The sequence below is a fragment of the Pleurodeles waltl genome, chromosome 3_1, assembly GCF_031143425.1.
Source record: "Pleurodeles waltl isolate 20211129_DDA chromosome 3_1, aPleWal1.hap1.20221129, whole genome shotgun sequence".
NCBI lineage: Eukaryota > Metazoa > Chordata > Amphibia > Caudata > Salamandridae > Pleurodeles > Pleurodeles waltl.
The window spans coordinates 908,672,327-908,696,672 of record NC_090440.1 but is presented as its reverse complement, the minus strand read 5'-3'; the positions used below and the strand labels follow the sequence as shown (position 1 = coordinate 908,696,672).

Below are 24,346 nucleotides of genomic sequence, written 5' to 3'. Positions count from 1 at the left end.
CCACGACGAGTCCGTACATAAACAACCAACCATGTGGATAATTTTGAGCATCAAGCACCACACTCATGTGAAGTACGCCGACTTCCCTACTCTCATACTGCGGAGTACACCCACTCCTACTAAAACAACATTTACTTGGCCGAGATACACACAAATTTCATGATCACTTGCAAAAAGGCATAAGCTAAGCAAGCGCAAGAACCCTAAACCACACACATTATGGCGCAGAGAACATCCCCAACTCACTTAGGCAGGCTCCGAGATCCCGGGAAAGTCATGGTGAACTTAGAAACCCATCATACCTCCAATTTGCATTATCACAAAAAAAAACAAATTATACAATGATTCTCCGTCCTAGGGCCCCAAGGGCCAAAACCGTTGCTCTGCTACCAGAACTGTTAACGCGTCCTTTTATGTTAATTTATTATACATTAGGACTCGTTTTAGGCCAATGAATCTTGTGACCCAGTGGAGAGACACCGTAGGACGAGATAACTGATCAATATTTCAAGCAATATATCAATAATGTCATCAATATTTATCACCACAATACACTTTACTTTGGTTAAAGACATTAATCAAATTGTCGACGCAACCATGACCTTTCAGCCATGAATAACCACACCTTTAATAGAATTTTATGTATTTTATTCCCTATTGATTACAATCTAGGAGCAAAAGAGTTAATCTCAATACCAAGAAGCATAACAGCATAGTCACAATATGGCAGCTGTGATAAGATTTCATTAATGCAAGAATCACAAACATCAATACATAACACGGCGTAAACATAGATCAAAATACAGCAAATGTCATATACGAGTTAGTTCAGCATAGCATAACGTCAGTCATTTGTCTATTTGCGTCAGTCGAGTGAACTCCTATCCAAACCACTAATTAGCATCAGTATGTTGGGCTTCATGCAAAAGAATTTAGAACACCAATTTGGAAACTTCTAGCTATGGTCTCTATCAAAATGAGCAGTTGGTACCTAGAAAGGAAAAGCAAACAGACAACTTACAAATTGCATTGTCATAATTACCCTCCAAAGGTTAGGTCAGCACACAGGATCAGTCTTCGTCTTCAGGACATCAGTCAAAACGCCATCAGTCTAAAGTCGACTAAAGGAACAGGGGGCACTTCCCTCGTAAGGAGAAGTGTAAAATCGGGCAGTCTATGGGTGAGGATGGTTTTAATAAGTCTCAAAGTCACCAAACAGAGTGACAGAGTTTCTGGATAAAATCAATAGCATTCCCTACCTAGTTCTCTCGACCATTCTGTGACATGGGTTTTCATCCCTTTATCGTAATACCTCGCCCCAAAATTCTATTGGACATTTAGTATACCTCACTATCTTTAACCTATCAAATTATACATTAGGTAATTCCAATTGTCACCCCACATTTATTCATAACACTTTGATTGGTCTTCATAATTGACGTCTTCGGAGGTGGCACATCCGGGGATTATTTCACATCTTGGCACGTCTTCTCGGGTCATGAGTTCCTTTGTCCATGGTTTAAACGTCCTTGTACATTACATTAATCTACATTTGTTTCAATCTTGTGCATAAAACTTAAACTAAGGTAGCAAGTATGCGGATAAGAACAGAATTGTAATGATACATTCATCTTCCAAGTTGAAGAAAAGAACATTTGCAGGGTCATGGCCCTTTGCGAGTCAGCACACTGAAAAACAGAAAAATGCTTTTAATATGAGAGCCAGGCAGCTAAAACCCACAGCTCACGCTAACTTAAGGCTTATGAGATTTTCAATATAAATGCAATATCGTAAACGTTAATATAACTTGATTAACCATAGCATTAATGATTTTATTTATGAGTTACTAGTTCGCGTATACATTGGTGGCCACACACATTATAGTCATAATTCAAATGCACGTTTAAGGATAATCACTATTATTATCGTTTTCTATGCAGCATCGTTGAGCATTGATATAAGCATTTCTTTTTAATATATGTAGTATTTAAACTACGCTCTCTCAACACGATTGTCACATATTTGATGCCTGAAATAATGCAATGTGACATGTCTTGCGGTCTCTTTTGCCTGTTCCTTGGTTGGTTGTAACCATTTGCAAAATCCCAATGAGGATCCAGGATGTGTTGATTTGTTTGCCCTTTATTCCAATCGTTCTTTTGTTGGTGTCAGTGGATGAGAGGGCTATTATTTGCTTTTTGTCTGCAAGTTAATGTTATTATTATCCTTTTTGACATTGCTTACCGAGCTTCAGTTTAAACCCAGGACATTGATGTAGGGCATACTACTGTCCCACACCTGTACCACATCTTTTGTTCTTCACATCAATCAATCTGAGTTCAACTGCTCTACCCATTTCTCACAAAGTTGGCTTATACAGCCAAGATGTGCTGTTTTGTTTCAATTTCTCTGTGGTCATAAATATTTAGGAGCAGTGTTAATAGACAAGATTTGCCTCACACTGTGTATTGTGCTGGAAATGTTTTACTTTGTATTCAGAGCATGACCACATTCTGGGAAATAATGTGAACCCACAAAGAATGTGAACTCCTCTCATCATGTAAACAGGAAGGTGTAACAGCGAATAGTCACAGAAAGACAGAGGGCCTGATTTAGATATCAGTGGATTAAATACTCTGTATGCTGTATTACGATCTCTATAGGATATAATGGGATCATAAAATGGCAGATATATATATCCTAGTGGTTAATCACCAACTGGCCACAGTTAAAATCACGCACTCTTGCTGCCGGTGCCGATGAAGGTGTCAGCGGCCAAGACTCCCTTGTATATCTCCAACAAATTAAACATCACACTCCAGGAAGGTATTGTCTCAGCCTTTATTTCATTCCACAAACCAGTGCTATTCACCACCCAATATCCTATTGGTTATAGTTAGGACCACGTTTCCAAAGAAAAAGCATTTTTGACTTGCCTATATTTTTGGCACCGTTTGATGAATCTTCACTACATTTTCCCAAAAAAAGTGTACCTGTGATTCTTGTTGCGCACAGAAAGTTTCGGGGTGATTCGTAAAGCATGGGCCTGAGAAAAAGAGAGAGTCAAAAAAGTTGATTTTCACATGTTAATTCCCATAGGACCTCTGAACACGACTACAGCCTGAACCACTGGACTGAATTACACCAAATCTGGCACAAAGCTAACTTTTAGTAGGTAGATTGTGCTTTCCCTTATTTGGTGTAAATGCATTCAGTAGTTTTTGAGATATTAAAGGGAAAATAAATTTGCATAACTAGGGACGAGGATCCCTGGCGATGTATTTGTGAATAATGACAAACTTGTGCAGGGAAATGCACAGCTCTGATTGGCTGACACTTCAACCAGGAAGTGTTGGCAGCCATCTTGGGACTCGGCTTCAGCCGAGTCCCATAAAAAAAGTAAAAAAAATAAAAAAAGACAAAGGGCCGGGGTTGAGCCACCCTGACCCCAAAGCTCTGCGTCTGGAGTCCTGAGTGACTCCCCAGGGGCAAAAACACTGTTTAAAAAAAATAATAACTTGCCGGGATTTCTCAACATCGCAATTTCACTGATTTTGTTTTTTGAAAAAACAAGTGCAGTCTCCCACTCTTGCTTTTAACAAGCCCCCGGGAGGGCCAGGTCCCAGGGCATTCACAATTTCTATGCGAGGGCTGTGTGCCCCCGCAGCCCCAGGGACCACCACCTCCCCAGAGCTAAAGACTTAAACAATGCAGAGGGGACGCGCGCCCCCTCCCTGGGGCTAAAGACTAACACAATATGGGGGCTACTTGGCCCCCGTAGCCCCAAAGTAACCACCTCCCAGGGGCACTTTTTAAATATAATGTGGGGGGGCACGTGGCCCCACCGCAGCCCCAGGGACTGCCACCTCCCTGCGGCACTTTGCAAATTGAGTGAATGGGGGCCACACAGCCCCTCAACAGCCCAGGGACCGCCGCCTCCCCATTACACTTTGCAAATTGAGTGCGGGGGCCGTCTGCCCCCCCTGCAGTCGCAGGGACCGCCACCTCCATGGGACACTTTTAAAATTCAGTGCGGGTGGGTTGAGCAGCCCCCCCCCAAGTCCTGGCGATCACCACATTCCCGGGGCTATTGATTGTTAGAGGGGGGACGCAGCCCCCCCTTGTGGAGCCACTGATGGCCCTGGGGACTGCCACCCCCCAGGGCTGGCTCCTGCTGTGTCCTGGGGGGGGGGGGAATAACTATATCTCATGCCCTAAGGTAACTATAAGTCATGCTCTCACTAATTATCCCACAAATTACGGCACTCATTACATCTTTGATAACTTCACTGATAATATCAATGTAATATTTACAGTAAACCTTTTGACGAAAAGACTGTGGGGTGGGGATGCAAGTTATAGTTACATTAGGGCACGAGTTATAGTTATTTAAGATAACTATAACTATAGCAGGTGAATATCTGTGGTTTTGTACGTTTAACATTTCAGTGGACCTAGTACGATAAAGCCAACTTAATCAAAGCATGTTCTTAGTACATAATTTGATACTATTTTGCCGTTCATGTATTTGTGCAGGAAGATAACTCCATTGTTCAGGCCTTCTTCCCAAGCAGATAAAAGATTCTCAAATTTTCCTGTATTTTCCTCTCTTTGTAAAACTTTATTAGTTTATTGATCAACTAACAATCCATCCTGTCACTAAGTACTTTAAATGAATATGTGTGTCTTTCATACTTCTAAACTCTCTTATGAATACACAAACTTGAGCATCCAATTTGACTGTCACTCACAACTTAAATCCACAATGTATCCTTGTACAATTACCTTAATCCGTTTTTTGTATATTTGATACAAAAACCTTGCCAATGGTGTGGCATCTTGTTTACATATTCAGGACTCACCCAGGGGATCTAACCCCAATGATGAATGATATCAGGAAGGGCAGGTCATTGGTTGACCAACACAGAAAAATACGTGGGCACTACTAGCAATAAAAGATGGTGGAAATGCTGCTTTTGAGAACTTGTGATGCCTAACACGTTGTATTTGTATGCCTGAAATTGCGTGCCATAAGCTTTCATCTGAATATTACTTGTTGATGTATGTGACATTGAGAGCCATTTCATCTGTTATTGTTCTTTTTTTAAATCCAGTAAATACATTTTGATTAACTGATGCAGAATGGCTAATGTCTTTAAACATTTGTGTAATTTAGTAAGAATAGTTTCATATGTAAATTATTGTGTGATTGAGTGATTCAGATCATTTGTTTCGATGTTGTATAAAAGGTTTGATTGGTGCTAAGTTCAAGAACGAAACTCGTTTTTTGATCAAAATAATGTGTACAGCAACTTGCAACCTTCTCCATCGTTAATGTAAGTTTGTTATTGAGAAAAAAAATAAGATGAAACCAGAGTTGAGTTTTTACCTCTTAAAGCACTGAAATCGCAGAGGCAGTCTTTTTTTTAAGAACATGGCAACTGCAATCGACACAAAAAGGCACCAGAATGTGACATTTGGGTCAACAGTCTGAACCAGCATCGCAAAGGCCATTAGTTCTCATACTCTACACAAATGACATCTGCCTTATTTTATAGTGTGAATCTGTGACTCAAACTATTTCAGCAGGCTTTTAATAAATGCCATTCCTGCATCAGTTTGACTATGAAATACTCTTATGTCATCACACACTCCTTAGACACAAACATTGCTGTCGCAAAGAATGGACAATTAAAAACAACAGCTAATAGAAAAAATGAATAGCACTGAGGACGACTTCTCAGAAAAAAAACAAAGATCCTGTTAGAAATGGGGTCTTTGGTTGACAGTCAGGTTATCCGCTGTTCAAGCAAGGACCCTCACTCTAGTCAGGGTAAAAGAGAATCACCCCCAACTAACCCCTGCTTACCCCCTTGGTAGCTTGGCAGAGCAGTAGGCTTAACTTCAGAGTGCTAGGTGTAAAGTATTTGTACCAACACACACAGTAACTTAATGCAAACACTACAAAATGACAAAACACAGGTTTAGAAAAATAGAAAATATTTATCTGAACAAAACAAGACCAAAACGACAAAAATCTGACATACACAAGTCATTAATTTTTAAAGATTAAACTAAAAAATAGCACTTAGAAACACAAAATGCTTCGATGAGGTGTTAACACGGAGTCGTGACGGAGTCGTTCCCAACAAGCCAACACCAGCAGCGCCAGACACGGAGTCGCGTAGACCCCCAAGTACACTACCTTCGGTGAAGAGTGAAAACAAATTGATACGCGAAGTCGGGGATCGCGGCGTCTGTGCGAAACATTGAATCTGCGTACTTCGAGCAGCGTCGGTCACGACGTGGTGCAGCAACTTCCATGGAGTCGTGGACTTCAACTGGGCTGCAGCGGCGTCGTGCCTGCGAATGTCATCGCATTCCAGCGAAGATCACGGAGTCGACTGCAGACGGCGTCACCGGATTCAGCAGCGGCGTCGGTCCGAAGTCGTCCGAAGTCGATTTCCTTGGATTTCCACCAGCTTTCCTTTTTAAGGGCCCAGGGACTGGATAGGGCACCACTTGTCAGAGCAGGAGTCTCTCCAGAGACTCCAGGTGCTGGCAGAAAGAAGTCTTTGCTGTCCCTGAGACTTCAAACTACAGGAGGCAAGCTCTAAATCAAGCCCTTGGAGATTTCTTCACAAGATGGAAGGCACACAAAGTCCAGTCTTTGCCCTCTTACTCTGGCAGAAGCAGCAACTGCAGGATAGCTCCACAAAGCACAGTCACAGGCAGGGCAGCACTTCTCCTCAGCTCTTCAGCTCTTCTCCAGGAAGAGGTTCCTCTTGTTTCCAGAAGTGTTCTAAAGTGTGTGGTTTTGGGTGGCCTTCTTATACCCAATTTCAATTTGAAGTAGGCCTACTTCAAAGTAAAGTCTCTTTTGAATGTGGAATCCTGCCTTGCCCAGGCCAGACCCCAGACACGCACCAGGGGGTCGGAGACTGCATTGTGTGAGGACAGGCACAGCCCTTTCAGGCGTAAGTGACCACTCCTCCACTCCCTCCTTGCACACATGGCTCATCGGGAAATGCAGACTGCACCCCAGCTCCTTTTGTGTCACTGTCTAGTGTGAGGTGCAACCAGCCCAACTGTCAAACTGACCCAGACAGGGAATCCACAAACAGGCAGAGTCACAGAAATGGTATAAGCAAGAAAATGCTCACTTTCTAAAAGTGGCATTTTAAAACACACAGGGGGTCATTCTGACCCTGGCGGTCCAAGACCGCCAGGGCCACGGACGACTGAAGCACCGCCAACAGGCTGGCGGTGCTTCATTGCCCATTCCGACCGCGGCTGTAAAGCCGCGGTCGGAAAACCGGGTACGGCGGTTTCCCGCCGGATTGCCCCCAACTGGGCGAATCCTCCATGGCGGCTCTGCAAGCAGCGCCGCCATGGGGATTCTGACCCCCTTCCCGCCAGCCTGTTTCTGGCGGTTTTTACCGCCAGGAACAGGCTGGCGGGAACGGGTGTCCTGGGGCCAGTGGCATGGGCAGTGCAGGGGCCCCCTAACAGGGCCCCAGTATGCTTTTCACTGTCTGCCTAGCAGACAGTGAAAAGCGCGACGGGTGCAACTGCACCCGTCGCACACCTGCAACACTGCCGGCTCCAGTCGGAGCCGGCTTCAGTGTTGCAGGCCTCTTTCCCGCTGGGCCGGCGGGCGCTATTTTGGCTAGCGCCCGCCGGCCCAGCGGGAAAGTCAGAATGGCCCCATCGGTCTTTCGACCGCGGAGCGGCCATATGGCGGTTCCAGCCAGGCGGGCGGCGACCGCCGCCCGCCGCGGTTGGAATGAGGGCCCCAATCTTAAAATCAACTTTACTAAAAGATGTATTTTTAAATTGTGAGGTCAGAGACCCCAAACTCCACATGTCCATCCGCTCCCAAAGGGAATCTACACTTTAATCAGATTTAAAGGTAGCCCCCATGGTAACCTATGAGAGGGACAGGCCTTGCAACAGTGAAAAACGAATTTAGCAATATTTCACTGTCAGGACATAAAACACATTACTATATGTCCTACCTTAACCATACACTGCACCCTGCCCTTGGGGCTACCTAGGCCTACCTTAGGGGTGTATTACATGTACGAAAAGGGAAGGTTTAGGCCTGGCAAGTGCGTACACTTGCCAAGTCGAATTTACAGTTAAAACTGCACACACAGACACTGCAGTGGCAGGTCTGAGATGATTGCAGAGCTACTTATGTGGGTGGCACAACCAGTGCTGCAGGCAGAATAGTAGCATTTGATTTACAGGCCCTGGCACCTCTAGTGCACTTTACTAGGGACTTGCTAATAAATCAAATATGCCAATCATGGATAAACCAATTACATACAATTTACACAGAGAGCATATGCACTTTAGCACTGGTTAGCAGTGGTAAAGTGCTCAGAGTTCAAAAGCCAACAGCAACAGGTCAGAAAAAATAGGAGGCAGGAGGCAGGAGGCAAAAAGATTGGGGATGACCCTGCATAAGCAAAAAAGTCCAACAGATCAGTTGCCGGAAATAGTCATTATCAACTCATACCCCTGGTGAAGCACAGCCTTTGCACTGTCCTACATAACTATTTCTTGCTCTTATCAGAAGCAATGATTTACAATATGTTTTTATTTATGAATAAAGCCACTTTCTGCAAGACATTGTATTTGTAGGAAAACTCATTTTGGACAGATGATTAATTTTACTCAAATTAAAATTTCAGAGTTAATCATACCCTAATGTTTTGTGAAACAATACTTACATTTAGAGATAAACAAGTGTTTTGGGTGATTAAAATGTGTATTTTTCAACAGGGTGGAAAAAGTTTGGCCTTGTGGACTGCTCCTGAAGCCATCCAGTATCATCGGTTCAGTACTGCCAGTGATGTGTGGAGTTTTGGTATAGTGATGTGGGAGGTGATGTCCTATGGTGAGAGACCTTACTGGGATATGTCAAACCAAGACGTAAGTTAAAAGTATCTGCCTGTGGCCTTTTTTCATAGCAAAGTGCTTTTAGGTGCGAAGTCAGATCTGCCACGTATTATGTTGTATTTTATATGAGCCTGTTCTTAGTAAGTACGAAGTGGAATTTCATTACAACTCTAGAAGTCTTCGACGCGACATAATTGGTAGAAATGTGCTATACAAATGCTGGTGAAACAACATAACATTATATGTAACAGCAACTCCCTTTAAGCAATACCCCTATAACTAGTAAGTTATTTGCGGGAGGTTAAAGTTAACGTAGAACTTTTATACTTAATATTGAATTAACCCCATTTCTTAAATTTACATGTGCAATAAAAACAACTCACTTGCTGGGAGCATATTTGGAAGACGTTTGGTTATGGGTCCATTACAAATAACCTGGACAAACATTGACTGCGTTAATTACATCTAATTAGATAGACATTTAGTGAAGGTATCTAATTTGAAATTCCTAAAAATGTGGCATAGCTCGAGCACTTGTACACATTTAGTTGACACTCTTGATAAAAAACAATTGGTAATGTACATGGGCGTCCGCAGTTGGGGGCAAGGGTGGACGCTTGTCCCTCCCTCCCCTAGATTTAGGTAATGCCGGGTGTGCAGGCTCACAGTGCAACGTAACACTAGGGCCGCCGTAGTGTTAATCTGCCTCAGGATGGATGATGTTAAAATTGTGCCCCTCTGTGTAAAAAATGTCTACGGCCCATGGTTATGTAATAAAGCTTGTCATTGGAGGATAAATAGTGACACAAGCGAGACAGTCACTAAATAATTATTTGAGCATTCATAGCTTGTCTTACAGCTTGAGTGCCTACAGCAAAATCATAAACTAATTTAAAACAGACCTCTGAAGGTGCAAGGGAAGAGCTTTTGTTTGAAACAGGTAGCTAATAGAATAGGCGGCCAGAATGTGTCTGATCGAGTGACAGCTCAGCTAGATAAAACCACCCTTGTAATCATTCTTCCAGCTCTCAGCGGATGCACAAGTAAAGTTTAAAAAGCTTTGTAACATACTCAAGGCTTACTGGGGCCGAAGATACAATATACTATTGGTCACTCTCCTTCCACTGCATGTTTCACAGAAATCTGTGCTGAGCAATGGCAAACCTGATCCCTTATCAAGCTTTCAGGTGAATAATCCTGAAGGCAGATATCTCAGATTCCAGGGACTGAGACTGGAATTCATTGAACCAAAGCTTAAGGGTGGAACCAACCCATAGATGTTTCAGAACGGGTATTTAACTACAAGATCAAACACAAATGTGGCGATGACTGAAAAATAAAGGACTCGAGCCAACCATTAATCAACTGGATTCTAACTCCTGCATTCTGTATTTTATTTCACACTCTGAAACAACTGAAAGGAGCTGAGGCAGCCCTTAAAACTCTAAGCAGGAAGCATGGCCAAGATGGCAGCTGCAGAGGATGTGCTACGGGCGCTGACCCAAACACACCCACCCAATGTTGTGAAATGGGCTTTTTGAGCTGAGAGGGGCTCAGAGACTGCCAGAAAGGGTTGTGCTAACATCTGCAGGAGTGACGAAAACGGCCAGTAGTGGTAGAGCCACTCCCAGTAACCCCTGTGAAGTTGAGGCTACAAAATAGTGGTGGCCACTTACTGAAGGGAGGGGGCTGGGTGACAAGCATAGCAGGCCTAATGAGGCATATATAGCAACCTGCTCTGCACAGATGGAGGCGAGCATCTGACAGTGGTGATTCCCCTCTGGAGCAGAGCCCTCCTAATACCTCTGAGTATGGAGAAAAGCCTTCCTGATCCGGGTGCACTAGACCATCAACAATAAAAAGCAATCTGCTTGCCAGAAACTTTCCTAGAATTTTGTAGTATAAGTTCAACAAAGACAGTGGCAGTAGGACTGAACATCCAGCAGATCCTGGCCCAGCTTGGGGAACACCATTATCTAGGACTCTCGGAGCAAATCCTGGAGCTGTTCCGTCTCCCACACCTCATTAAAGACCTCTAGCCTGCAGGATAGCAAGGCACTTAAGGCAGCATAGTATTCTATGAGTTATTTGTGTTGTAGCCAAACAGATCTCCTCTAACTGAAGAGGAGGATCGAGGTCTGCTTACTGAAGTGAGTCCAGTTGGGAAAGAAGAAATGCAGCAAAAAAAAACATGCAGTCTATCTGTCGAAGGAGCCTCCACCTCCTCATACAGGGCCTGATAATATGCCAGAAAGGCTTTGTTTATGTCTGCTTGCATATTGAGGATGTCCCCCCATCTAATCTTGTTGATCTAGTTAGCAAGCGTGTCAGATCCTCTCAAATGAGCTGCGCCAGCAACAGGCCCTCATGATCCCCCTCACTATTGAGGTGGCAAGGTACTGTTTATAATCGAGCTTCGCCAGTTGTGCCTCAAGTTCCCGGTGTTCCACTCATAGCTGCATCAGCTGGTCAGGCCTTGTGGCCTGGAATGACAATTCCTTCTCAAGCTGCCACAGCTCCATTTCCCACATCATGGGCTCCCCTGTAGGGTCTTCCAGACCCCCATGCACTTTGTGTGCATCCCACTCTATGGCCGTGAGGTAGGTGGAGCCTAAATTTGAGGCAAAGTATTGGGTGATATTTGTCACCTGTGCATTACGGAAGAGTGTGTTCTGAAGTGCCTCTGCCTGAAGCCTCCAGGTTGGAATGAAGGACTGGGCCAGAGATGGGCCTGGGGTGGGCCTTGGGTGGGTGCTTCCGCACCGCAAAGCCAGCTGCAGCTGGCAATGGTCAGAAAGTGTACATACTAATTACTCTGTGCAAAGAATCAATGGGCCTGCACAAAAAAGGGAGACATCCTTTCTGTTATGAAGGTGGTGAACCGGTGCGTAAAAAGAGAACACATTATCCTCCGAGTGTTGAAGACACTATACATCATGCAACCTGACACTAGCCAGGCGGCCCTGGAAATTCTGCGTTTTTCTATGACAGCCAGCTCCAGCCAATTACGGGGTATGCCAGTCATTAGTAATATCTGGGATACCGTTGAAAACCCCTTCTCAAATGATAGTAGTATTCAGGCCACAGGGAAGAGCCATAGTTAGGCGGTCCAGGAACGTGGAGTGGTCAGTGCCTGAAGCATAAACAGCCATGCAAGTGGAATGCCATTTAAGCTGCCCTCGACCACCATGTTCCTTCCCTCTGGATCCTCCCCTTTTGTTTCTGCCATGAACAGGACCCCCGGAGCTACCCAAACCAGTACTCCCTCAGCATATACCAATGTCATAGTACCATAAATCTGACCTCTCCATTTCTCATGGAGTTTGTGTAATTCCGCTAACGACGTGTGTTTCCTACAGGAAAGCTATGTGTGTACGGTGCCACTTAAGATAGGTGTGAATACAGTGCCTCTTGGTGGGAGTGGCCATGCCCCTCACCTTCCAACTCAACCGATCATATTGCTGTGTTAGCGATTATGGGAATGAAGCCATTGGGTGTGTGTGCATCTAGCAGGCCTGGGCCACCATGTGCGACCTTCACCTGCGGTGTCCTCCTGGCGATGGGCTTCTTTCTGCCCCTGCAGACATATGTGTCTGTGATGGCACCAGTGGTGACCAGGCTAATGTTTAGGTGCAATCCATCAGCATATAAACAATTACAACAAATCTCCATCCCTCCACCCTGTCCAAGCACCACCCCAGTGCCCAGGCACAGCAAATGCAAGAGATATATAACAAACATATGTGATATAAACACATAAATCAAGTCCAATATGGTAATCTGGGGAATGTGGAAATGTGTGTTTCATGGCAGCTACTACATTAGACTGGGCACCCACCCAACCCCCCACACCCAGCCTATTCCAGTGTCGGCCTGGCCTACCAAACTAGGCAACTAGATGAGCCAGAGTTCTTTACACCAAGTCATCTGCCAGATGTGGCGTCACCTCCGGACCAAGGCATTCCCCACCTGGAGAATACACAGTGTCATTAGTGTCTAATCCAGTAGTGGTGGCACGGTTTGGTTGTAGAACCACAAATGGGTAATGGCACTGGTGTATCACCTCCACCACTGCCTGTGCCCGTTCCCTGGCTGCCTGTTTAGTAGCAGAATGGTGTCACTGCCTCTGGGAGCCGAAACAGTCTGATCTTGGAGTCAACCACTCCTCTGTACACTGCTCATCTGCTGGCAATGTCGGCAAGCCCTTAGCCTGAAAAAAAGCTAGCATCCTCCCCCTCTATGAGTTTGAGTTTTGCAGGGAAGAGCAGTGCATATTTCAGTTCATGACTTCGCAACTGTTGCTTTACTGATGCATAGCTGCTGCACCTCTGTGCTGAAGTTTAGATATGCACTGATGGCAGTATCCTCAAATTGCCAGGGGCCTTTCATCCTGAAAAGTTGAAGGATCAAGTCCATGTCCATGTCCTTAAAGTTCAGTAGGCATACTATCACTGGGTGCAGCAAAGCCCCTAGCGTAGGAGGGTGCCTGGCAAGTGGTGCACCTGTTCCATCAAGAAGAATTTTGGCACTTTGCAGACAGCACTGTGGGCTCAAAGGACATTTCCACACTTTGACCCTCCAACTGCTCAGGAAAGCCCAGGAAACAGATGTTGTTCAGTCATGAGCACCCCTGGGCATTCTCCACCTTCCCTTGCAAGGTTATGATGTCTGCCTGCGTCTCCCGTCTTTGAGTTTGTAACCCTTGCACGGTGGGATGCAGTGAGGTTAAAGTAGACTCTGTGTCATCCACTCTTTTGACCAATTTCTGGTGGTCAACATGAAGCAGGCCCATATCCAAGGAGACCTTATCGGTCTTAGATTCCAGGCCACTTTTGATGTCCAGAAATTGCTTGCAATATCTTCTTGAACTGGCCAGAATGTCTGTTGATCATGGATTCTTGGTTGTGCAAAGTGCCACCCACTTGTGCCAGCCCACCCAGGACACGGAATCCTCATCAGGCAGGTATGAGGCCTTAGACTGTCTAGGTTTTATTATTGTTGTGGGCGAGAGCAAAGAATGTGCAAACAAGTCACCCTTCAGCCAGCTGGTGTCCCCTTATTTCTCCCAGCCATTCCGGAGTGATGGTTCTAAGCACGCTAGCCTACAGGCCATCCATCCACCAGCCAAAGGTGTACCTGTCTACAGTGCAAGCAGCTGTTGTGGGGGATCTCCAAAGAGAGAACCCAGGTCCATTCGGGGAGGTTAGGCATGACCCCCCCATACTGTAGATAGGGTCTCAAAACTCCCTACACTCCCTTGCAACACTACTGAGCTTGGCAGGAGTCCTCAGAATGGGCATCCCCACTGACACCCAGGCAGCCACCACTAGTCAGGGTCTAACAGAACATCAGTTGCCACCACCACAGCAGGCTGACCCTCATCAAGGTACTCAAGGGGAATGGGGCATTGCAGCGGCCACTCAGCTGCCACTTCCCTGCGCAAGTGTTCAAATCCAGGGGCAAACTCCAAAATAGGGCATCACCAGTCCCAAGTTGCAGCACTCTGACGCTGCCTCAATCAGGACTAGCAGCTCTCACTCCTCACTGGATCCCAAGGGGACAGTGCGAGACTCCGCTCCCCACAGGCTCGGCCGAACAGGTCCATAGGATATCTCCTCAACCTCGTGCTGCCCAACGGGGGTTCCCAAGGCACAGGACCCCTTCCGACCACTGGCCATTCCACAAAACACAAAAAACACTAAGGCTTGCTTGTGGGCCGCAATCACCCTGGGCCACCCCAGCTAAGGTAGGCCTCGTTAGGTCCCACACGGTCAGTGTCCCACTCGAGGTGCCAGGGAGCAGTCTTCAGGACTGGTCACTTTAGCCCCCACCATTCACCCCTCCTTGAGGGCCCCAACCAAGGTCAGCAGCCTCCTCCAGGTTTGCCAGCGTGGCCCAGGCTCAAGCAGTGCCTCCCTCCTCACTGCAAATTGTTAGCTCTATGGCTTTGGGTGTCGCAAGTGAAGTACAGCTGCACCACGATGAGTGGCCTGTGGGAGCAGCACCCAGGATATTGAAGTATTATGGATGGGCACAGGTCAGATCTTAGGAGCAAGAGTCTGCTCCAGTCATGATCTTGGCCACAACCCTCACGGTTGACATTCTTGACCCTCAACATAAGCATGTGGAGTTCCCCCAGGCGCAGAGTCGCACAGCTGTGCCTCACATTCTGGCCACAGCCTTGAGACTAGGCCCATGAAGATGCACAGCAGTAAAAAAGGATCCACATGTCTTAGCGTTAGGCCATGACACACTGGGAGGGGTCTTTTGGCCTGCCTATGGAATAATCCGGGAGGCCATCCCTCGAATTGCTGCATCAGCTAGTGGTGACATTTTTGTCTTCGAACAATGTTTCTCACTCCCTAGGCTGTACAACACAGCTTTGAGCCCTAACATGCTGGCTCATCTTTGGATATGTACAGAAGTACACGGTCCTGCACCTGGATGGAAATATGGCCTCAAATAAAAGTAAGAAAATGATAACCTAAGATATATACTGACCAGATCCTCTAATAACTTGCCCAAAGAAAGGCTCCCTTCACAGCTGCAATCAAGCGTTACTCCTGATGACTCTGCTGAGGAGAGTGCACTTTTAAGAGAGCATTTATGGAGTCCTTTTTATGAATCCTTAAAGGGGGAGATGCAGGCAGTTAAACCAGTTCCACCATGTGATCTGCATGAAGTGAAATATGACCCCGGGGTCATTGGTGAGACAGTAGCCTCTTTGGAAGACTCCAAGATGGCTCAGGGTGAGGAAACCAAAATTCTGCAAGAAGACACTAGTACACTTGTGAGAACAACATATAGACCTCCAAGCACAGCATCAGAATCAGAGAGCTACCAATGGCAAGGAGGGTTCAGACATTGTGCATGCTCTGTTTCAGCAGATATTAGCTAGCAAGGAAGCAAAGGACATCCAGTTTGATAGAGTACCCAGAGCGGGTCACCCAGGAGAAATCAACACAAGACGCTCAGACATCCTGGCCTTTATTCACAACTACAAGTACATGGAGGACATACTTATGAGAAGAAGAGATACAAACCTTCTGACATTCGAAGAGTATAAGTTAATACTGTATCAGGATCTCTATTTGATTTTCCTCTAGAAACACAGGAACTTTAAGCTAAACAAAGACAATCTCAAAAGCAAAGATGCCACCTATGCTTGTAGGCATCTGTAGGCATCTGTTTCACTTAATCTTCTGCTGCCAACTGCGCTCACTCTCAGAGGCACAGAAAGTTCTATATCTTCCTTATGAGGAGGTGCAGACACAACTCACTGACCAAATTTATCACTGGTGTGATGACCCAATTTTTAGAAGCTTATGATAAGGCCACTCAGGCAACAACACTGATATCCGGGCATGATTGAGGCAGAGCTGTAGGCTGTGCAAAATCGACTATCAGAAGAGACTGGTTGCCAAGATGTTTGACTGTTCTGGAGACCGCTGTGCGAGCCTGAGATGCTGTGGTCAGAGTGACCCTGGGCCTCTTGCCTGATGAGAATGTTTTAGGTGGGGTGGACAGGCAAATCACTAGTATTCCCTACCCTGAGATGTTTGGTGGCATCCATCCTATGGGGCCACGCCCATTGGATATGATCACATGTTTCATATTTTAAATGGACCCTTGAATAGTTACAATTTTCTTGTTGGGACTTGGAATGGGGTTTTGTTTTTGTTTTTGAGGTCACTCATTCATGTGGTCACAAGTAATAATATTTTGCCCCCTCTAAATATGATCCCCATCAAACCTAGGCTCTCAATGGTTTTCTCATTCACCAGTGGTGCTCTTTGACCCCTTTCCCAGACACACAAATACCTCCATCTCTTTTTGGTTTCTGACACCTTCAATAATAAAATCATAAGCTTTAATATCCGTGGTCCATGGTCTAATAGCTCATTTAAATGATTAGCGATACTATCCATGACATAATGGGAAGGCAGCAATATCTGTCTATTCCAAGAGATGCATCTTCTTTCCAGAGATTGGTAGGGCCTGAAATCTCAATGGTTTTCTCACCAGAACCTGTCCTTGAGTCCAGTGAAGAAAGTAGGGGTAGCAACTGTTATCTGCCGAAACTTCCAAGAAGAGGTTTTTTATAAGACTGCTGAAATCAGGGGAACAATGTTGGTTTACCGTATAAAACTTGAGGATCAATACTTAATTCAGGTCAGTGCTTGTGAGAAAATTGAGACTTACTAAGAAAGGAATTACATGACTACAAAAATGTGGTCTAGACCACATATGGAGACAAACTGACCTACCTGGAGAGATTATACATATTATTTGGCAAATGCTCGGATAGATTACTTTCAGGGTACATCAGTTCTCCAGTCTACTTACTGTACTACAAGTAGGCATTGAGGCCATGTTCCATGCCTCAGTAACAATTGTTTTTGAACACCAGGATGGAGGAGGGATCTCGGCTCATGGCATATCCAGCATAGTATATACAAAAGGAGGTAAATGTAGAGATGGTGAACAAGACCATTGCACAATATTTGTGGAGAAATGACAAAGGGGATTTTTCTCAGGACATCTTCTAGGATGTCCTTAAGTCGGAGGTCACATGGGAGTAAATAGCAATATCAGCTGGTGAGAATAAAGAGAGGAGGGTGAAAGAGATGAACTGGGGAGGATGATGTAGGAACTTGAAGCCATCCATAAAAGGACTGGGGCACTGAGGATGTGGCATGAATTAGATGCAGCCCTCATACAACTTGGGAGATTAGATTCTGATACAGGGGAATACACCCTGCTTTGCCTACAACACAAAATTTACATAGGTGGCAATAAATGTGGAAAGCTGCTAACACACAAACTCAGCTCCAAGATGCATCAGAATGGGGTACAATTCATTGTAGACCTGCTGGGTATGGAGATTGCAGTGAATTACCAGATCACAGGAGTATTTGGGACCTTTTATGTGGCACTTTACTCCTCACATTATCATGACACTGACATAGCCCATCTCTAGAAGAAGCCAACTTAACCAAACTAAACTTAGGTCTCACCAAAACCACAGAAAAACTCATCAGGATAGAAGAAGTAATATATGCCATTGTCAGACGGAAACCTCCTAAATTCCAAGGCCTGGATACATTTACCAAAACCTTCTGCCACTTACTAGCCCCAATACTTACCAAGCTATATAACTCAAGTGCTGAAAGAAGGACTCTGAAATCATCAATGCTAGAGACATCCTTTGCTTTTGTCATAATACCCTACAGAAACAAATAGCATTGTAGCCTATATAGGCTGATCTCATTGGTCAATGTCAATTCCAAACTTGTCATAAGTATCCTCACTACAAGACTAAACCTTTGAAGCCTGCCCTAGTTGATCCAGATCAGGCAGGTTTTATCCCTGAAAGGAAATACAGAGACAACACTAAACACATACTACGTAGCATTGACAAAGTGTATAGATCTCAAAAGGAAGCCTTGCTTTTTACATTTGTCACTGAGAAGGCTTTGAACAGGGTTTACTGGTCCTTCCTAATCCAGACTATGACATACTTTGGGTTTGGAACTAGTTTTGCAAATGGATGCTGTGCAGGAACGCCCCCCTCACGGCACCAGTGAAGGTGAACAGCACTTCTTCAAGACCCTTTCCTATTTAGATGTGCCCAACATATTAGAGCCAATTTGCATATCAGAGAGGTGAGGGTTACAGAGAATATTCTTGCTATCAGTCTATATGCTAACAACATATTGGTTACTGTTAGACCTGACAGCCTTAGGGTAGTCACCCCTAACTTTTTGCCTGCCTCCCTCCACTTTTTGGACACTGTTTTTGCTGGTTTATAGACTCTGCGCACTTTACCTCTGCTAACCAGGGCTAAAGTGCATATGCTCTCTCCCCTAAAACATGGTAACCTGGAATCATACCTGATTGGACTATTAATTTACTTATAAGTCCCTAGTAAGGTGCACTCTATGTGCATAGGGCTGGTAAATTAAATGCTACTAGTGGGCCAGCAGCACTGGTTGTGCCACCCACTTAAGTAGCCCCTTCTCCTTGTCTCATGCCTGCCATTGCAAGGCCTGTGTGTGCAGTTTCACTGCCACATCTACTTGGCATTTAAAAGTTCTTGCCAAGCCTAGAACTCCCCTTTTTCTACATATAAGTCACCCTTAATGTGTGCCCTAGGTAACCCCTAGGGCAGGGTGCTGTGTAGGTAAAAGGCAGGACATGTACCTGTGTAGTTATATGTCCTGGTAGTGTAAAACTCCTAAATTCGTTTTCACACTACTGTGAGGCCTGCTCCCTTCATAGGCTAACATTGGGGCTGCCCTCATACACTGTTGAAGTGACAGCTGCTGATCTGAAAGGAGCAGGAAGGTCATATTTAGTATGGCCAGAATGGTAATACAAAGTCCTACTGACTGGTGAAGTCGGATTTAATATTACTATTCTAGAAATGCCACTTTTAGAAAGTGAGCATTTCTTTGCGCTTAAATCCTTCTGTGCCTTACAATCCACGTCTGGCTGGGCTTGGTTGACAGCTCCTTGTGCATTCACTCAGACACACCCCAAACACAGGGTACTCAGCCTCACTTGCATACATCTGCATTTTGAATGGGTCTTCCTGGGCTGGGAGGGTGGAGGGCCTGCTCTCACACAAAGGACTGCCACACCCCCTACTGGGACCCTGGCAGACAGGATTGAACTGAAAGGGGACCTGGTGCACTTCTTAGCCACTCTTTGAAGTCTCCCCCACTTCAAAGGCACATTTGGGTATAAAACAGGGCCTCTGCCCTACCTCATCAGACACTTGCTGGAGAAGAAACCTGAACCAGAAACTACATCCTGCCAAGAAGAACTGCCTGGCTGCTCAAAGGACTCACCTGTCTGCTTTTACAAAGGACTGCTGCCTTGCTGTTGCCCTGCTGCCTTGCTGAACTCTTGTCTGGCTGTGAAAGTGCTCTCCAAGGGCTTGGATAGAGCTTGCCTCCTGTTCCTTGAAGTCTCAGGACCAAAAAGACTTCTCTCTTTTTTACTTGGACGCTCCGTGCGCCGAAAATTTCTACGCACAGCTTGTTTCGCAGCGAGAAAAACCCGCACTCCGACGCTGATTGACGCGACGCTCTTGGGACGATCGAAGATCCGACGCACGGCCTCGCAAGGACAACGCCGCCTGACCTCTAGAGGAGAAATCGACGCGACGCCTGCCGTGAGATCGTAATTTCAACGCGCAGCCCCGCAGATCGAAGTCTAGAGGAGAAATCGACGCGACGCCTGCCGTGAGATCGTAATTTTGACGCGCAGCCCCGCAGACCGACGCGCAGCCGGAGAACAAGCAGGAAAATCCACGCACAGACCCGGGACATCTGGTAATCCCCGCGATCCACAGAAAGAGACTGTCCATGCGCCGGAAAACGACGCCGACTTCCCCGCGTGGAAAATAACGACGCAAGTCCGTGTGTGCTGGGGAGAAATCGACGCACACACCCTTTTTCCACGCACCTCTTCTCTTGTGGCCCTCTGAGGAGATTTTTCCACTCCCAACCAGGTACTTGTGCTTGAAAGAGACTTTGTTTATATTCTAAAGACTTAAGACACTTTATATCACTGTCCTGTGATATTTCTACAATTTTCCATTGCAACTTTATTCTCTTTGACCTACAATTATCCTGATAAATATTATATATTTTTCTAAACACTGTGTGGTGTATTTTTGTGGTGCTATATGGTGGTATTGTATGATTTATTGCACAAATGCTTTACACATTGCCTTCTAAGTTAAGCCTGACTGCTCGTGCCAAGCTACCAGAGGGTGGGCACAGGATAATCTTGGATTGTGTGTGACTTACCCTGACTAGAGTGAGGGCTTTTGCTTGGACAGGGGGTAACCTGACTGCCAACCAAAAACCCCATTTCTAACAGTTACACTTACTGAGCTTGCCCTTTCCATCCCTGCTCTGATAGAGATGTTTCAGGGACATCATGCAGTACTCGTCTGCATTGTTAAATACCTTACAGACCCGTAGCCGAGTGTGGCCTCAGAGTTCCCGATTGTATCCAGTACCATCAGGAAGCCCAGTTGAGGTACATCATGGAGTGTGGAATGGATGAGTCTGAAAAGCACAGCTCATTTATGGACCAGACAATTGCAAGCATACATAGTTGGAAGGTTCCATGGCTGCCCCAAAAACACAAAGCATGGGGACCTTATTCATCCCTTATAACAAGGTCCACCCTAGCAGTGTGTGATAGGGTAGCTGAGAAGAGAGGTCTTACCTCGTTCCCTTCTTCCCTAACAACAATTATCTCCAATCCAGATTTCACACCCAGCCTCAGGGAGAAAGATTCCATAATTGGCAAACATTAGGGTATACAAGGTGGGAACTTATTCTACACAGTGGAGACCATTCCCTTTGAAAGACTGCAGATGAACTATGACCTACCAGAGACCAACCAAATGCAGTACATGCAAATTCAGCACTGGGTCACGCAGCCCTCAGTCAAACCACACACATTTAGGCCTCTGACAACTTTTGAAAAGTTGTTTTCCTGCCTGCCAAGTCTGTCTATTTATGTACATCTGTCTTGCTATATATGGCTTTCGATCTATCAGTTCTTTCTCTCTTTCTCTTTCTTTCTTTCTCTCTACCCCTTCTCTTTAGCGCTTGCTCTCTCTAGCTCTTCCTCTCACTGTCACTCTCTTTTTAACTCTGGGGGTCATTCTAACTCTGGCGGGCGGCGGAGGCCGCCCGCCAGAGTTACCCTCTCCAGAATATCGCACCGCGGTCAGAAGACCGCTGCGGTTATTCTGTGTTTCCCGCTGGGCTGGCATGGGCACTGCAGGGGCCCCCAGGGGCCCCACGACACCCCATACCGCCATCCTGTTCCTGGCGGGCGAACCGCCAGGAACAGGATGGCGGTATGGGGTGTCTGAATCCCCATGGCTGCGCCGCCATGGAGGATTCAGCAGGGCAGCGGAAAACCGGCGGGAGACCGCCGGTTTTCCTGTTCTGACCGCGGCCAAACCGCCGCGGTCAGAATGCCCTGCGGGGCACCGCCAGACTGTTGGCGGTGCTCCCGCCGACCCTGGCCCTGGCGGTCAAGGACCGCCGGGGTCAGAATCACCCCCTCTGTGTTGCATGTGGCCCTCTAGGAAGAGACATCCCCACATGTTTGCTTTATGTTTCTGACCTCATGTTTGTTGGCATTAACACTCAATGCACGTTTTCCCTTTTAACTGGTGATAAAGTACTTGTGCTTTCTCCCTAAAACATTGTAAAATTGGCCCACACCTAATTTGTATATTTAATTTACTTATAAGTCCCTAAAATATGGTACTGCATGGTACCCTGGGCCTGGAATTTAAATGCCACAAGTAGGCTGCAGCACTAATTGTGCCACCCACTACAATAACACCGTGAAACATGTCTCAGGCCTACTACTCCAGCCTGTAGTGCAGGATTAAGTTATAATTTTGACCTGGCAACATAAACCTTAAAAACATCCTTTTTAATACTTATAAATCACACTCAAGGTGGGCCCTAAAAGCTTCTAGGGCAGGGTGCATTCTATTTTTTTAAAAAGTACTATATGTGGGATTACGTTTTTCATGGCCTACTAGAGAATACCCCCTAAATGTGTTTTTCACTTCTTTATCATCAAGGAGTAGAACAACATAGAGACTGTGTCCACTTGCTGGGTCAGTTTGCCTTTCTGTTCTCACTAACACCTGGGCTCACCCATCTGTGTTCCCATGATACTGACATGGGACAGAATGCCTGTGAAGAACATGATCTACAGATTATCTGACAATGTGAGATTCAGCATCAAGGAGGGAGTGTCAAAGATGCTAGAACTAGGAGTGATTGAGCACTCCAATAGTCCTTGGACCTCTCAGTAGTGCTTTTATCCAAGGCCACCCCACCGGGTGCCATCCCAGAACTCCAGTTCTGTGTGGACTATAGACGGCTAAACTCATTCACCAATGCTGACGCTCACCCCATCCCTCGTGCAGATGAGCTCATAGGCAGGTTGCAAGCTGCCATGTTCCTAAGTACCTTTGATTTCACTTCTGGGTACTGGCCGATTGTCCTAATCAAGGAGGGTTAAGGAGAGGTCTGCATTTTCCACTCCAGAGCGCCACTTCCAGTGTAGGTTTGCCCTTTGGATTAAAGAATGCTCCTGCTGACTTCCAGGGCTTTGTGGAAGGGACCCATCTGGGATTGAGGTTTTCAGTGCCACCTACCTGGATAACATTGCAGTCTTCGGCTCTAGCTGGGAGAACCAACTGTTCCACATCCAGGAGGTGCTTCAGGTCCTGCCGCACATAGGCCTTATTATGAAGGCCAGCAAGTGCCAGATAGTGCAGAGATTAGTGGTCTATCTGGTATATTTAGTGGGCAAGGGCGTGGTGCGGTCCCTCCAAGCAAAGATTCAGACTTTCCTGGCTTTGGAACCCCCACCAAGACCCAGAATGAGGTGAGGGCCTTCCTAGGACGCACTGAATATTACAGAAGATTTGTCAAGGGCTGTGACTGATCTGACTTCTAAGAGCAGCCCAGAAAGATGATCTGGACAGATGCCTGCCAGAAAGCCTTTAACATTCAGAAGGAGGCAATGTGCACAGAACCATTACTCAAGTCCCATAATTTCCCCAGGGAATTTATTGTCCAGACAGATGAATCAGAGCATGGAATAGGGGCTATGCTCTCACAGCTAAATAAGAGGACCTAGATCATCTTATAGTCAGATCAACATCCCTCTCCTCAAAAAACCTGCCTCTACAGGCCTGGGCAGCTGCAGCTTAAACAGAATCATGGAACGTAATTAGTACCATACCTGCACCAGACCCAGCTCAACCCCACCCCAAATGTAACCAGAAAACTCATCCTATTCAACAAATGGATCACAGACTGTGCTAACTCCCTGCAACCCTGCAAACATAACTACCAGAAGTCGCAGGCCAACTGGTACAAAGAGGAACTCCAACCAACCAAGCCTTACTGCAAACAACTGGAACAAAAATGCAAAATCAGTCAGAATCCAACTAAGAAAACCACTTTCAGAGTGGCCATAAGACATTAACTCCAACAAATTAGAGAAGCCAATAAAAATACCCTAGCTGAGTGCATAGAATGCAGCACAGAGATCTTCACAATCGTCAAAGCCTTCACAGCATCTTCACCTCTACTGCCACCAACAGCATCAGCCCCCTGTCTAGACCTTTGTAACAAACTACCAGATTTCTGCAACAAAATTGCAAATATATACAACAAATTTGACCCACAACCGAACCTCAGCAGTTTTGCCTCCAATAGATCCTCAGGAAGCCCAGAAAATGCCATGGATTCTTGCCCGCAACAAAATTACAATTTGGGTGTTAGGAAGCACTCATCTGCATTCTAAACACCTCCATTGCCACTGACACCTTCCCAAAAGCCTTGAAACACACAGCACTTAATGCACTACT

General features: G+C 45.8%; 1 protein-coding gene across 1 annotated transcript in view; it reads left to right on the top strand.

The window, feature by feature from the left end:
* EPHA10 (EPH receptor A10) overlaps positions 1-24,346 on the top strand; it is a 1,402,205-nt gene that overhangs the window by 1,307,847 nt on the left and 70,012 nt on the right. The window contains exon 14 of the mRNA XM_069223890.1: positions 8,791-8,940. Coding sequence (XP_069079991.1) covers positions 8,791-8,940 — 150 coding nt within the window. The remainder of the gene's footprint in view (positions 1-8,790; positions 8,941-24,346) is intronic.